Source organism: Hemicordylus capensis, chromosome 3, assembly GCF_027244095.1.
Source record: "Hemicordylus capensis ecotype Gifberg chromosome 3, rHemCap1.1.pri, whole genome shotgun sequence".
Lineage (NCBI taxonomy): Eukaryota > Metazoa > Chordata > Lepidosauria > Squamata > Cordylidae > Hemicordylus > Hemicordylus capensis.
Genome location: NC_069659.1, coordinates 107,036,930 through 107,052,390, shown reverse-complemented (window position 1 = coordinate 107,052,390; position 15,461 = coordinate 107,036,930). Strand labels below are relative to the sequence as shown.

At 39.9% G+C, this 15,461-nt stretch overlaps 1 protein-coding gene across 10 annotated transcripts in view; it reads left to right on the top strand.

Moving 5' to 3' along the window:
- Nucleotides 1-15,461, top strand: part of IL1RAPL1 (interleukin 1 receptor accessory protein like 1) — a 1,164,933-nt gene that overhangs the window by 862,898 nt on the left and 286,574 nt on the right. For all 10 annotated transcript variants that reach the window (XM_053311513.1, XM_053311511.1, XM_053311510.1 and 7 more), the window contains one exon: nt 13,577-13,651. In XM_053311513.1, coding sequence (XP_053167488.1) covers nt 13,577-13,651 — 75 coding nt within the window. The remainder of the gene's footprint in view (nt 1-13,576; nt 13,652-15,461) is intronic.

Sequence of the window (15,461 nt, the reverse complement as noted above, 5' to 3'; positions counted from 1 at the left end):
GTAGGATTGCAACCAACAGGGCATCCAGAGAAACACACATGCACTAATTCAATGCACCCACCGACTGCTTATGCGTGTACTAATGTGCACCAGTAATCTCCATAATATTTTGAATAACTGATTTGGAAGAAGCCTTATAGACCAGCCAGTCTAATCTATAGCTTACTGCAGGAAATCTAGAGTGGGAGCGTCCCCATCAAATGGCTGTCCAGCCTCTGCTAAAAATCCTTCCGTGAGGGAGGGTGGCCCACAACTCTTGTAATTAGTTGCATTGTCAAAACTGCTCTTAACAAATTCCTGTGGTTTAAATGAACCATGATGTCAGGGGACACAGGCAGAGGAGGGAGGAAGAGAGTCCACGGGCTCAGGTCACATGGAATTCATGCAAAGGAGTCAGTTTTCGAATATAATCTGTCCTATACTTACTGCTGGCTATCATTAAATCCAATGTAGTATTTCCCTTTGGTTGAATCAAAACACTGTGAAGAAATACATATTGCAATAGACCCGGGAAGTAGAATAAAGTACTAACAAAATATTGTTATAGTAGCTTTCCCAGATGCAACTTGCTTTGAGAAGATTATCATAGCTGGAGTGAATACATTTACAGATCAGATTAGTTAGTGACATTCCATTTCCTATAAAGTGGCATCTATGCATGGTGAGCAATTGTGCCTCTATGCTCCCTTCTTGTGCAGTAACCGGGTTCATTTGCTAAAAAGGTTTAGGTTCCATCTAATTCAGGTCTTCCTTTCACCCCTGTAACAATCTGATTCAAATTGATTCAAAGATGCTGGGCATAAATTGTTTTCTCAGTTTCATGCAATACAGTCAGCATATTTTTGGAAATGTCTACGTCAGTATGCTGCCACATGCAGGAAGTAAAGACAGTGTTTTCAATGCTTATTTAAAAGAAATGTCATTTTAATTTCAGATCTTGTACCACAACATCCAGAATATTATTTTTAGAAGTAGCAAGCACACTAATGTATTAGTCTATATCTCTATTCACGCAAGAATTCTGTATAAATTATTGTTTAGTTGTACACCACCCAGAGGCTCTGCATGGGACAGTTTATAAATGTAATAAAATAAAATAAATAAATGTGTGGAGGGCAGAATGGGATCATGCCCACTGGTCTGACCACCATTTTGTCAGCTGAACTTGTGAATAAAGTTTACATGCATACAACTTGTCATGTTCATATGCTCTGTCCAAGCAATTGGGAACCCTGCATCAAGCATGGTCCCGAACTATGCAAGTTGTGCACATGGAGGTTCTATTTACCATTCAGCTGAATGAGTAGAATTTAGGAATGGATTTGGAGCCAAGTACTGTACCATCTTCTTGTCCACAAGCATATTCAGTGAACATGAAATTGTGGACCAGTGTTCCCTCTAACAATGATTCTCAGATGTTGTTCACTATAACTCCCAGCACCTCCAATTGCAAAGGCCTTTGGCTGGGCATTATGGGAGTTATAGTAACATCTGGGAATTCCTGTTGTGGGAACACGGTTGTGGACTGAATAGGGCTATTAAAGTACCACCTTGTATGGGCAAAACTAGAGATGACAAAGGAGTTCTGTGACTGGAATGCTACATACAGTGTATGTATATGCTACATAAAGTAGAGAAAGGAAAATGTCTTCTTATGTTGAAATATGCTTTGTCATAATAGTTGTCTTTGTCCTAATTTTCCATTCTGTCTGAAAAAATATTAATTGAAAAGAATAGCCACCTCAGAGAAACTGCTATTAGCTGTTCAAATTAGGAGACAAAGGGGCTATTCTTGCGATCACAAAAATCGGGCTAGGAAAATCCTAGCCCGATTTTTGTGATCGTTAGAACCACCGGGCTCGCAGCCGAGCCCGGTGGTTCCGGAGCGGCTAACCCGCTCCTGTAGCCCACCTCTTAGCCCGGGTTTGCGGAGCGAGCGCTCCGCAAACCCGGGCTAACTGCTCGTGAGTACCACCACCACCACTGCACGGTACTCCCAATCAAATTTGGGGATCAGCAGCTTTCCAAAAACTGCTAGTGGGGTGGAGGGAGGTTTGCAAGTTACAGTCACAGAACTCCCATGTTGTGTGTCGTTTGGCCCTGCCTGTCCTACGAGGCGCTTATGGGCTTCATATGTATAAACAGTGTAACTGTACTGTGTGTGAAAATAGCTGGAGTACACAAGGGGTTCTGCACAGTCCTTCAACATTAAGTGGGCTGTCAGAATTATATGGTAGAACAACAGAAATGTTCGTCTGGTTCCCTCTGCGCAGCTGTCATGCTTTAGTGAAGCAATTCGACATGCAGTTCTGCTACTTCCATTTAATCCTGTTGTTCCTGCTCAATGATAAAAAAGCAAGATACACAAGACATCCCGAGGAAACAGAAACAGCCCAGTGTTTCACTCCCAAACATTTCACGGATAAGAACTTACAACAGGCAGACAAACAAAAAAATGCAATCCAAAGCTTTTAAATCTATGGTGTGTGGAAAGGCCTTTACTTTTACCAATGACTGATGTGAACATTTTGTGTCCACAAGATTTTTTTAAAAACATCCGATCCAAGGCATTTCTGGAGAACCAGGATCTTGGCTTTTAACACAAGGTATTTTTTCCCATTAGAGAAATAAATACTGCTATACTCTCCTTGCAATATAAATGGGAACAAGGGCACCATTGATTTCAAAAGAGAGATGGGTAAAAGAGTTGCATTATGACAAATGTTTTACTACAGTCAAGTGCATTCTTGGTGAAGAGAGGAAAGCTGGTCTTGTGGTAGCAAGCATGACTTGTCCCCTTAGCTAAGCAGGGTCCACCCTGGTTGCATGTGAATGGGAGACTAGAAGTGTGAGCACTGTGAGACATTCCCTTAAGGGGATGGAGCTGCTCTGGAAAGAGCAGAAAGTTCCAAGTTCCCTCCCTGGCTTCTCCAAGATTGGGTTCAGAGAGATTCCTGCCTGCAACCTTGGAGAAGCTGCTACCAGTCTGTGAAGACAATACTGAGCTAGATAGACCAATGGTCTGACTCACTATATGGCAGCTTCTTATGTTCCTAAGAGCTGACTTCCTGTTGTCAACCAAATAAGAAATGCTGAGTAAATGCTCAGATATGATAGTTTACAGAACGAGTAGATATTATTGTTTACAGAAGGTGAACAGCTTTTACTAGTATTGACTATTGGCCCTATCCACCCCCAGCACAGTACCTCCAGTGTCTGTTGCTGGGGTCTATCTTGTGTTTCTTTTTAGATTGTGAGCCCTTTGGGGACAGGGATCCATCTTATTTATTTGTTATTTCTCTGTGTAAACTGCCCTGAGCCATTTTTGGAAGGGCGGTATAGAAATTGAATTAATAATAATAAATAAATAATATTGTTTGGAGTACATTATGCTGTAGAACTATTCAAACATAAGAGCCTCTGCTATGTTATAATATTTAAGACCCTGGGAAGGGCATAGACATTTTTAAGGATGAAAAGGTGCACATTTTATTATATATTACATTTCATTATATGCTTCTTTTCAACAAAAGGTCCTAAAGCAGTTTACATAGAGAAAATAAAAAATGGATGGATGGATCCCTGTCCCCAAAGATGGATCCCTGTCCCCAAAGGGCTCATAATCTAAAAAACCATCATTACAGAAGAGAAGAGACTTGAATAGATAGACACTCAGTTACGATGATAGCAAGTATTACACCGCTTGGAATAAGAGAGAATCTAATTCTGGGTTATTACCTTCCTTTTATTAGATTATTCCTTCCCTACCATTCATATCACATACCTTATCCACATTCTGCAGTACTTGCTACAATTTTACACATTTCAAGAAATCACAGCACCTGTATCTCGGGCAAGAACTTTGCAGTACCTTGAACCTTGTCCTATAGCTCAAAGGTTTTGTTGTTTGTTCCTTTAACTAACAAACAAACAAAAATCTGGCAGTTTCATAGTCTCATGTTGTTGTATTCTAACTTGTGTACAGCGTCTAGGGATGCATATGTCAGGTGCTGTAGAAATAGGATAGATAGATAGATAGATAGATAGATAGATAGATAGATAGATAGATGACTTTGACACCTGACTTGGGAGATGGGTTGCAGCTCATCTAGCTCACTGAAGAAGAGCCTTTTGCCATTTGCTATTTCACATCCTTTGCATCTGTGAAATAGGAATAATATCACACCACCATATGAATCAGGAATCAGTATAATGATGGTCAGAACCCACAGATTAGAAATAATATATGTTTGTTTATGTATCTAAAGTTGCTTTGAGTTTTAGAAAAGTAGTGCATAAAATATTTTAATAACTGTATTTACCTTGCACAGGAGCTGTTGTTCTCAAATAAGCGAAGAGTTTTTTCGTTCATTCTTTTCTTTTACAGACTACGCGCCCATCTGTGATTGTACCATTTTGATTACTGTTGCTTTTTAAAACTCCCCGACCCCCCACCCCAGCAGGGCATTGGGAATTGCTGTGAATGTTCAAGACCAATATAGAAAAGGAGCAATATGTGCAGTTTCTCTTCATTTCTAGGCTGGCTCAAATGTCATGTCAGCTTCAATTAGAGATGAGCAGATAATGAGGAATCTTAACATCTGTTTGCACATGTGTTCTCCACCCCAAATATTCCCAACCTGTCTGTGGTCATTAGGGGCCACATTGCTCTAAAACTTTGTGAACAGTCATTTGGAAGCCTGCTTACTTCCTCCATTCCATTGTGAAACACCCCCACCTTTTAAAAAAACTACCAAAGATATTTCTATAACAACAGGAGCCGTGTCTCTTAATTGTTCATCAGTTCCCATGGCTTATTCCCTACCTGAAATCTTCCATTTGCAGCACTACAAATCCCTATTGCCTTAGTGATTTGTGATATCACAAAGAGGGTATTAGGACTTTTGGTGGTGGGGGGGTGGGTGGAACACAGCAGGAACAGATGAAGGGTTGTAAAAAGTCCCCCTCACATAGACTGATATCCTGTTTTTATTCCAATGCTAACTGTACAAACGTAAAAGTAGATTTGTAATTAACTCTAAATAGAAAATATATCAGAACGCCATAGATGATAGCACATTTTCAGGCAATCATAGTGAGAACTAGGCAGTCACAGAGATAACTAGGCATCGCTGTCCTGCTGTAGCTCATTGTGTTTTTAAATATTCCCCTTGCAAGGGAGATGCTCAAAGTGGGTTACAACATAATATAGAAAATATAACTACAGCATTAGGGGGGGAAACCCTTAATAAAGCTAATCATATACCACCTTGAGGAAGTTCTAAATTCCAGCTGTTCTGTGTCAGAAATGCTTCATTAAACAATTGTTTCTGTTCTGCCTAGCTATCTGCCATATTTATTCAAATATGTGCCCCTACCACTGCTGTTGTTTTTGAGGGACACTAAATAGAAATACAGTAGAAGAGCAAATTGCACTGTGCTGTATTTTGCTGTGTCCACTTGGCACGTTAATGATTGCTGCTATTAAGCTGAGAACTCTGTGCCTTGAGCTGTATACAATTGCCCAATTCAAATCAACTAATTGATTTCAAACCTTTCTCTGTAAAGCTATTTTTTTATTATTATTATTTTATTTTATTTTCAACAACAACATTTAAAAGCTATTTACATAGAACATAATAGAAAAGAGTTTTCTTTCTCCAACGGGCTCACAATTTAAACTCTAAAACAGTTCAGTTTGGTTATTTCTTATTGGCACTTTAATCTTAACTCCATTATTTGAAACTAAACTCAGATGAGTTCAATGAATCATTTGCCAGAAAGGCCCCCTTCCTTTAGAGGTTTGGGAATCAACATGGATGACTTCCCACATTGCTAAATAACATAAGAATTCTGAGATAACAAAGAAGATATCCAGGACATAAACAAGGTTGTACTTCCTATACCAGCAATGGCCCTCTGGAAACTAGAACAATGGGGTGGAATTGGACTGTGATATGGGCTCCTTCCCCATATTCTAGGTCTTGTAAGCAGCACAGGGAAGATTGATGCTGCAGAATGAAATGCCAGAAGTGTGTCTAGGTCTGGAGCTGTGTGTTCTTCTGTTATTGCCTTAACTAGTTTATTGTGGCATGAGCATGTACAGATACATAGTAACATAGGAAGTTAAGTATAGTGAGTCATACCATTGGTCTTTCTTGCTCAATATTGTCTTCACAGACTGGCAGTGGCTTCTCCGAGGTTGCAGGCAGGAATCTCTCTCAGCCCTATCTTGGAGAAGCCAGGGAGGGAACCTGGAACCTTCTGCTGTTCCCAGAGCGGTTCCATCCCCTAAGGGGAATATCTTACAGTGCTCACACATCTAGTCTCCCATTCATATGCAACCAGGGCAGACCCTGCTTAGCTAAGGGGACAGGTCATGCTTGCTACCACAAGACCTTCTCATGTATGAAAGATAAACTCTTTCATTTATATGAAATCCTCCTCAGGTATATGACAACGACTGAAAAGGTGTGTGTTTGTGTGTGTGTGTGTGTGTCTGTGTGTGTGTGTGTAGGTATACTGAAGGATGGACAAATTAACCAAGTGAGCACTGAAGATGATGAGAAAATGCAAACAATACCTTGATAGCTTGGGATCTGAAACATCACTGTATTCTCCTCTGCACCGTACATTTATTCTGCAGTGCCAGAACCACCATGGAACTGGGAGGGCTGCCACTGAAAGAACAGATGTGGAACAAATTTGAAACTTCCAAACTTCTAATAGCAATTTATCTTTTAAAATAGGAAGAAAACACTTCAGGTCTGCTCAAGTTCTTTCCCCTACCAGGCTGGCAGGGCAGTGGATGGTACAACTGAATATAGCAACATCTTATGGTGCTAGCTATCCTTATTCTATGTAGTAATTATTTTATACCATTGGAAGTGATATTTGTGAAAAGATAACTTGCCCCAAAGAGTTTGAAAGGCATGGAGTATTTATTTATTTATTTATTTATATTCATTCATTCATTCATTCATTCATTCAATTTCTATACCACCCTTCCAAAAATGGCTCAGTGCAGTTTACACAGATAAATGACAAATAAATAAGATGGATCCCTGTCCCCAAAGGGCTCACAATCTAAAAAGAAACACAAGATAGACACCAGCAACAGTCACTGGAGGTACTGTGCTGGGGGTGGATAGGGCCAGTTACTCTCTCCCTGCTAAGTAAAGAGAATCACCACGTTAAAAGGAGCCTCTTTGTTTATGTAGGGGTTGCACCTCTATGGTACATTAATTATTGTGACCAAAATAGAATAGGAGAAATGATTGCTTGCAGACTCCTTTGCGTGCAACTGGTCTAAGCAAAGATAAACAGAATTGTTTATTTATCAAAGACGGGCTGATAAACATTTGCATTACTTTGCAAAGTCAGGATCTGGATGACTTGTTTGGAATGGTCCAGAATATGATATAAAAAAGTAAAGAACACTGAGTGTTCTTTATTAATAATCAGTTAATGAAGAACACTGGGTTATTAATTCAACTTAATTTGCTGTTTTAAAGTCATAGACATAGTATTGAGCCCAAGGTACCCACAGACTGGAGTTCTGTCAGATGGCGATTTTACTTTGGAAGGGGAGGTGTGCATTCATATATTGTCTAGATTTACATCCAGGTCCATGCGAGCTATTAGAGAGCTTTCCATACACAATTTCAGGTTTTTCATCTCCACTTCTTGCGTTGGGTTTTGGGGCAACAAAATATATTATATGCCCCATAACTCGCAGTATTTCACCCCTCTTAATTCCGTGCATGGTAAAACCTGCTGTCTGGAAAAGGCCCTGCTGATCCTTCATCTGTTTTTAGACAAAATGCACATTAGTCAAAATGAATGTTCATTAGCCTGGAACAAAAGGTAGAAGTTACAAACATTCCTTAATGTGCACTGAAAGTATTGTGGTGGAAAAGTCATTTCAGTAAGCATATGGAAATGATCCAGTGAGACACTCTAGGAAAAATCAAGAGCAGCTTTTTAAAGCATCCTGAAAGACCTCTGACTGTGGGAGCGGCTCTATAATCTGTGCTTCTAAACAGGAAGGTCTGGGACCATACAAATAGTGCTTCAAGCAACAATTTCATACCACAGTGTGCCTTACAATGGCAGGGTTGCTGTAAGGCAGGCTGATACTATAGATAAGTTTTACCACATGTACCAACAGCGTATTGTGAAACTAACATCCCTAATCCCTGTGCAGTTAAAAAGGACTATTATTTTTCACACAGAAGGCTGCCCCCTGAGGTCCAAGGCCTCAGGTAAGTAATGTATCAGTGTGTTAAATAAATGGAATTGGTTGTTCCCTAACCTGCATGTCCTTTGTACTAGGATTACTTTAGCAGTTGCTATACTTTTTAGAGACCATGACAGAATTTTGTCTGCTTTGAAGCGAGTTAAGAGATTTAGAAGAACAGTGGCTGCAGAAATACTATCTGATAAGGGATAATTGAGTTGAGCTTGACAAAAAGGCAAATCTAAATTTAAATGGCATAGTGGACACTTTCTGAAAGATGACTGTGTGCTGATAACTTAGAGCCTTTGAAAAGAAGTTATGAAGAATTGATTGTAAGGTAACAGTTAAATTAATGTGAAATATTTACGAAAAATGACACCAGGGTAAGTTTAATCCCCCACACCCACTCCAAAAATCCATCCCTTTTCCCATACAACAACTAGCTCAGTATGAAGTAAGAGAGGTGAAGAGGAAGTATAAAAGTGTATGCATGTGTGCGACTTTACATAAGACAAAGTAATCCAGACAAAAGAGCAAACAAAGAAAGTACATTGGAATTGGTAAATGTCTATAACTGACACTATTAGTTATGAGTTGCTTCAAAACTGAAAATCTCAGAGGTTTTGATTTGGGAGTTTTAAAAATCTTTGAGGACTTTTATGTCTTCTATAAAACAATACAAGTGGAGTTAATATTGTGGTTTTAGAATTCAAAAATGAACATAGAATCTTCCTGTTGAGAAAAGTGACGCTCCAAGAGTGAAAGCTTTCAGGATGCTTCAAAAATTGGTTCCTCATATTTTGTAGCGTTGTCCCCTGGGTCATTTTTCCATAGGCATATTGAGCTGACTTTCCCCCCACCATGCTTTCAGTGTACAAGAGAATTTGCAACTATCCAGTGTTAACCTTTCGCTTTTATTCCAGGTTAATGCATAATCACCCCATACAAATTCTGAGTAAACATTGCAGGAGAGTTAGTAAGTTCCTCCAAACTAAATTATTTTAAGCAGCCCAACCGACATCTTAGCTGCAAAATTATATTTGTGTCCCCTCCATTTGGTTGTTCACTGCCCCTGGAATCAGATTCAGATACACTAGAAGTGTAATGTAAAATTTGTAGTAATATCGCATCACATTCAGTTTAAAGTAAGCAGTATGCAGAGATCTCCATTATTATTGGTTCACCTCATCTTTGTTACCTTCCCTCTTGAGCCCCTCACTCTGTTTTCCCATGTAGTTTGTATCCAGCTCCCTGTAGTTTCCAAACTGATCAGAGTCACCACAGCAACCTCTGTTTAATCATTACTGCCTGCCTTGTGGTCAGTGCTCACGATACTGCTATTTGTTACAGTTGAGTGGCTAAACCCTGCCAAGTGGTTTCTAGTTCCCAGGTATGTAATGCCTATCTATCATTGTCGGTTATGGCTTATCCCATGCACAAGCCAAGCCCCACATTGTCCTTCAAACAGTGAGCAACTTAGGACCAATACTCACTATTTGTATGTATTTAGGTTTTCTGGTGGGAACATACTGGGGCGCTTCTCACGATCAAACCCACTCGAGAACCCCTCGTAAAAAGCAGGTTTGCAGAGCGTGCTCCTGCAAACCTGCTTTTTGTGACCGTGAGTAGCCGCCGCGCGCCTTCGCGCCACGCCTACTCATGAGTAGTCCCCCGGCTGGGAGGCTTAAAAGCAGCCTCCCAGCTCGGGGGTCTCCCCAGTATGCCCTGCACACTCGCACAGGGCATACTGGGGCTTGCGGGGGCTGCGCGGCCCCCACTCCCCCCCACCCCCCCGCTGGCTCCGTCTCGGAGCTGGCCATTGTGTGGGCGGCCGATCTGGACACCCAGGGTTCCCTGCCCGCTCGTCTGTGGGGAGAGCGGGCTTAGCCCGCTCTCACCGCAGTTCTTACAAAAGTGGGTCTCATGGATCGTGAGACCCGCCTCACTGTCTTTAGGAAATTAAACATTTCCAGCAAGTCAACAAAGTAAAGGATGGTCTGGCATGGCTTTGTACTGAGGTGAAGAAAAGTTTTAACAAAAATAATAAAAGGGTATTTGATGGCATCAAACTTTTGTTGCTTATTTTTATTCTCCAGGGCTTCAGAACTTGGGCCCTCCAGCTGCTTATGGACTACAACACCCATCATCCCCAGCTAGAATAGTTAATAGTCAAGGATGATGAGAGTTGTAGTGCATTGACAGCTGGAGGGCCGATGTTGTTCATCCCTGTTTGAGACCAGGGGTGTCCATTTGCAGCCATGCATCTGCAGTTGGCCTACAACTCCCATCATCCCTGGCTGCTGGACACTTACTGGGGAGGAACACTTACTGGGGATTATGGGAGCTGCAGGCCAACAACAGCTGGAGAGCTGCAGTTTGACACCCCTGTTCTAGACAGCTGAAATGATCATATAAGGTTTTAGAGTATGTGGACAATTAAATCAGAGAGTGAGAAAACAACAACAAAGGCAAAATGACAGACATTTGGAAACACTCTTTTTATACTTCACCTGATATATTTGTACTTAAGTGGACTTGGCTAAATAGTGATTGTGAAAATTTGATGGAACAGAGATACAACAAGACATCAGTCTACTTCCAGTCAGAGAGCTCATCTTCCAGTTATTTCAAAGATGTCTCATGGGGTGTGGATAAACTAAAAAAATTCCCCAATATTTCTCCTTAGGAGGAAACATGAAACACTCTTTCAATTTCAGTTTATTTTGGGGAGGAGCTCTGAAATTTTGAATCTCACTTTGGAGAAATTTTGGTTCTATATGCTTTTGATCTGAAAATATTTCTGTGGATGTGTATCCATTTTGATTGGATCTTAGCATAATTTTGTCCTGCTTGCCTCAAGTGAATATATGAGATCAGAAGTGATGTTCTTACAACATCGTAATATTTTTCAGTTACTAAAAATTATCCATTGTATTAAATCATTTGACAGTTAAAGAATGGCTGATATCCAGGCTAATGAAGTGCTTGTGCAAAGAACAAAGGTGTCATTGTGCAAAAAGATTGCATAGCTACACTAAGTCACAGAAATGCCTGAAATAGCACTATTGCATAAAGGTTCACTGCAAAATGTCTGAGTGCCATAGGTTGCTGTGCAAGCACAAATATTTGTACTTCAGCAACACTACTCTGGAAAACACACTCCAAATTTAGCACAACCAGCTAGCACAACAACCTTGTGCTATTGCAACATCTCTGTACAATTGCTTTGTTAATCTGGATATTAGCCAGTGTATATAAGTTGGCAAAATTATTAAATTCTCAGTCCACAAGCCAATAAAGTTGAAGTAATTAGATTTAAATTTTACTAAACAGTTTCATTTGTTGCAGAGCAACCAATAAAATTGGAGTACAAGTGATCTTCATGTCTGATTTCCTCATTTCATCTGTAAGATACAAAATAAAGAAACATGCAACTTACTGATGATCAATCCTAATTTTAGACTGGGTTGAGATTCCCGTTCTAGTGATTGTCCTGGAAATGGAGTCATTCATACTTGCATAGGTAAATGCAAGTTTTGTTGGGAATTCTCTCTGGTAAGAGAATCCCTTTTTCATTATAGCAGAGTGCACAGAGGCACAACACAGCGGAATTTAGTTAGGCATGTGTGTATGCTGACAGTAAACTAACTTGGAGCCAGTTCATAGTTTCAAATCAATATATATGGCATTTAGTAAAGAACTCCATTCTAGATAGGAAAGTGAGGAGTTAGGATCTCTAATCTATCTATCTAGCTGGATGCAGATGGATTCTGCATCTCTGCACACATGGTGCAGGGAGAGGGGCTTGCATGTTGCAAGGTAAAAGGAACAGGAAGAGAAGGGAGAGAGGAAGGAAGTGGCTGGAAGGAAGGAAGTCCCCTGAGAGTAGCAATCTACATTCCAAAGGGATAGTGTCAGAGCAGTAGAGAAGGGATGACCGATGTCTTGACCCTCTAGCCCTCTGACTCACTAGTCTGTCCTCCTATGTCACTGAGACAAGAGACAGCGCAAAGTCCCTCACTTCCAACAAGTTTTTCCCAATGGTGAAAATAGCAGGGGGGGGGGGAAGTTAACCAGGAAAATGGGGCAGGAGGAAAAGCTTAATCTCCCCTTTGAGCATCATGATCCCAATCTGAAACAACCTCCCCAGCTCGTCTTTTAATTTGTAAAAATGTTGACTGGATGGAAGATCTGATAATAGATTTCCATTTTTAAAATCTGCTTTAGCATTTAGATCAAGACTTGTCATCTCTCTTCAGCTATAACCTATGAACTGTTAGAAATAGCAGTTAGGAAGAGAGCCTGGCCTCCTCTGGCTGCTTCCTCCTCTTCCTCCTCCTCCTCCTTAGTCTCCCTTCTTCCCTGATTGGCGGCCCCGCTGCATTGGCAACGGGACCAGAAGCTTTTAGGCAGGGAGAATCACTCTGGCCACGCTGCCAACACAGTGTGGGCCAATTTCGGCTCCAAATGGGGCCACATAGCCCCATTTGGAACTGAAATAATACACCTTTATCTGACATCAGATGCAAGGGGCATGTCTGGGGCCGCGCTAGCAGCCCCTGATTGGGCGCGGCCTGAGTTCTTTGAACCCCTTCGCCCAATGGTGGCTCTGCCCCTGGCTAGAACCATATTGATTCTAATTATCCATAGGATTAATGAAGATAGTTTGTCATCTTTGGGCCAGCTGAAGTTGCTGAGATGAGCTCCTATATTACATTCTTAAAAGCTACATATTCTTAACAATGGAAGACGACTATGTAAAGGTTACAGCCATATGTATGTTGCTTTGTGGAACTAATATGGGGTAGAGACAGGCAATAGTTTTTAAGAGAACTGAAAGTAGTTGTTTTGTTTATGTACGTACTCATTACTTTTCTCCCATTTTCCATCTTTATAAACTTTGGTGAAAGTTTTGGTGGGTTATAAAGTACAAAACTTTATAAACTTTTGGTGAAACTATAAACTTTGGTGAAAGGTTTATGAGTTGCTTGGCATTATAAACATCTGCACAACTAATTTGACTACAGCTGGATAATCAAATGAGTATACCATATGTAGCAATGGCTACATACCACTTTCCATTCTCTGCAGCCATAGACTACAGTCTTGTATACAATTATGAGTTCTCAGATCCATTTAATGGAGACTGTGTGAAGACTGCAGCCATTGTTAATACAGCTTCGTAAAACACTGGGCAACCTAAGCAAGATAGACTTTGCATATAACTTCAAGTGTTATCACAATCTTATTTCTAATATAGCTTGTTCATTGCATGTTGAATACATATTTTTATTCAAGAATATTCAAAAGCAGCATGCTTTTTTTCACCCTCTACAGCACCACTAACAGAAAAACCACCAAAGCTTTTGTACCCTTCAGAGAGTAAACTGACAATTCAGGAGACACAGCTGGGTAAGTGGCATTCGGGAAGTGCTGATGTTTGTTATCTTAATGTTTGATGAAGGCATTAACATTTAAAATTAAAAGAGTGGAAATGGCATTGCACTATGTTTTTGAGCAGATATGCTTGAGGTTAGGTTATCATAATGGCATATTTGTTGACTTGATGCAATTGTGCAAATTAAGATGATAATTCATTTTAATTAAATACCACAGTAGCTGGAGACACGTTTTCTTTCTTTTGTTATCAATACAGTTGCATACTGTTGCATTAAATAAGTTGCATTAAATAAGTTAACTGGAAGGAGATGAATGGATGGATTGAAGAGTGTATAAATAAGTGTTTTTTGGCATTATGTCTATATCTTATTTATTGAGAAAATTGTAGGAGTGACTGCTGGAAGTACAGAAGGCAATGTCCTGATGACTGTGTTTTAGTTTGGCCACCTGAGTGCTATGTTTCAATTTTCTTAGATTACAAAGGGCTATAATTACCTTTTGCCCATGCCTAGATTTAGAATATTCTATTAAAACATCTTTTCAAAGCTTCTGAGTACCAGCAGCTTCTAAATTGTTGTCAGATTACAATTGAAGTTCAGTGGTTATAATTCATTGTCTGTGTTATCTTCATGACTCTTTAGTTCCCACTGACAAAAGGTTTGTCACCATTGCTGTCCAATTTTGACTGCCTCCTTCTGCTATCATGGCAGATCTAGGCTATTTTGATGCCATTTAATGGATGTCATCTTTAGTCTTCAACCAGATCATTTGTTGCCTCGGAAATTCAAAGCTACTGCTTGTTGCAAGACTGATTCCCAGTTATTTTTCATTGTAAAGTCCTAGATGCTGGACTTTGCCATAGCATAAAACTATCAGTTTTCACATGTGGAACCATTCATGAAAATAGCCTCCTTCTGCCACATGTGTGTGTGTGCGCGCACACACACACACACACACCCTGAATAATTTCCATATTAGGATGGAGACTTCCTCAGTGATTTTGTAACCCCAATTCTGTCTGGATAGGGCTCCATTTATGATCTATCATTGGCAATAATTTTATTCATATTTTGCGGAGCTCTTTTGTATCTTTGTAATTTAATGCCTCTTCTTAACTCTTGCGTGATCGTTCCTGGTATCATCATATTAGTAGCATTTATGCCAATACTGAAAACTTTTTCATGTTTGTAGAGTCTGAGTTTAGCTTGTTGTTGTCATTATTTGTTTATTTATTTATTTATTACATTTATAAACCGCCCCATCCAGAGGATCTGGGCAGTGTACAGCAACTTTTAAAAGACATAAACCCCACAATTAAAACAATGCTAAAAACAATATAAAAACAATTCAAAATGATTAAAACTATTTAAAACCAATTAAAATACATTTTAAAAACACAACACTTTATAAGCCTTGGAAGGCCAGGCCAAATAAATAGGTTTTTAGGGCTCTCTTAAAGGCCAACAGTGAGCCTAAACTACAGATGCTCAGCTGTATTGCTATTCTGACTAATGTACTACTGTATGCCAGCCGTCTTATCTAATTATGATAAAGATATGCAAAATATTGGCCCTCTTAGGAGGCACTTTGAAAGAGACTTACTGAAATGTTGAGTTCATGCAACTTCTTTTAATTATCATTAGGTTGGTACTAATTTCTGGTTCTGTGCAGGCCTGCAGATAATCCAGTTTGTCACTGCTGATTATGGAACATGTTCTGAAGGTCATAGTCACACCATGTTTCATATGAGTAAATCTCTACTTCTGAAGCAACATTTGCAAAATCCCCCTACTGCATAGTTAATATAAGAATATAAAGGGTC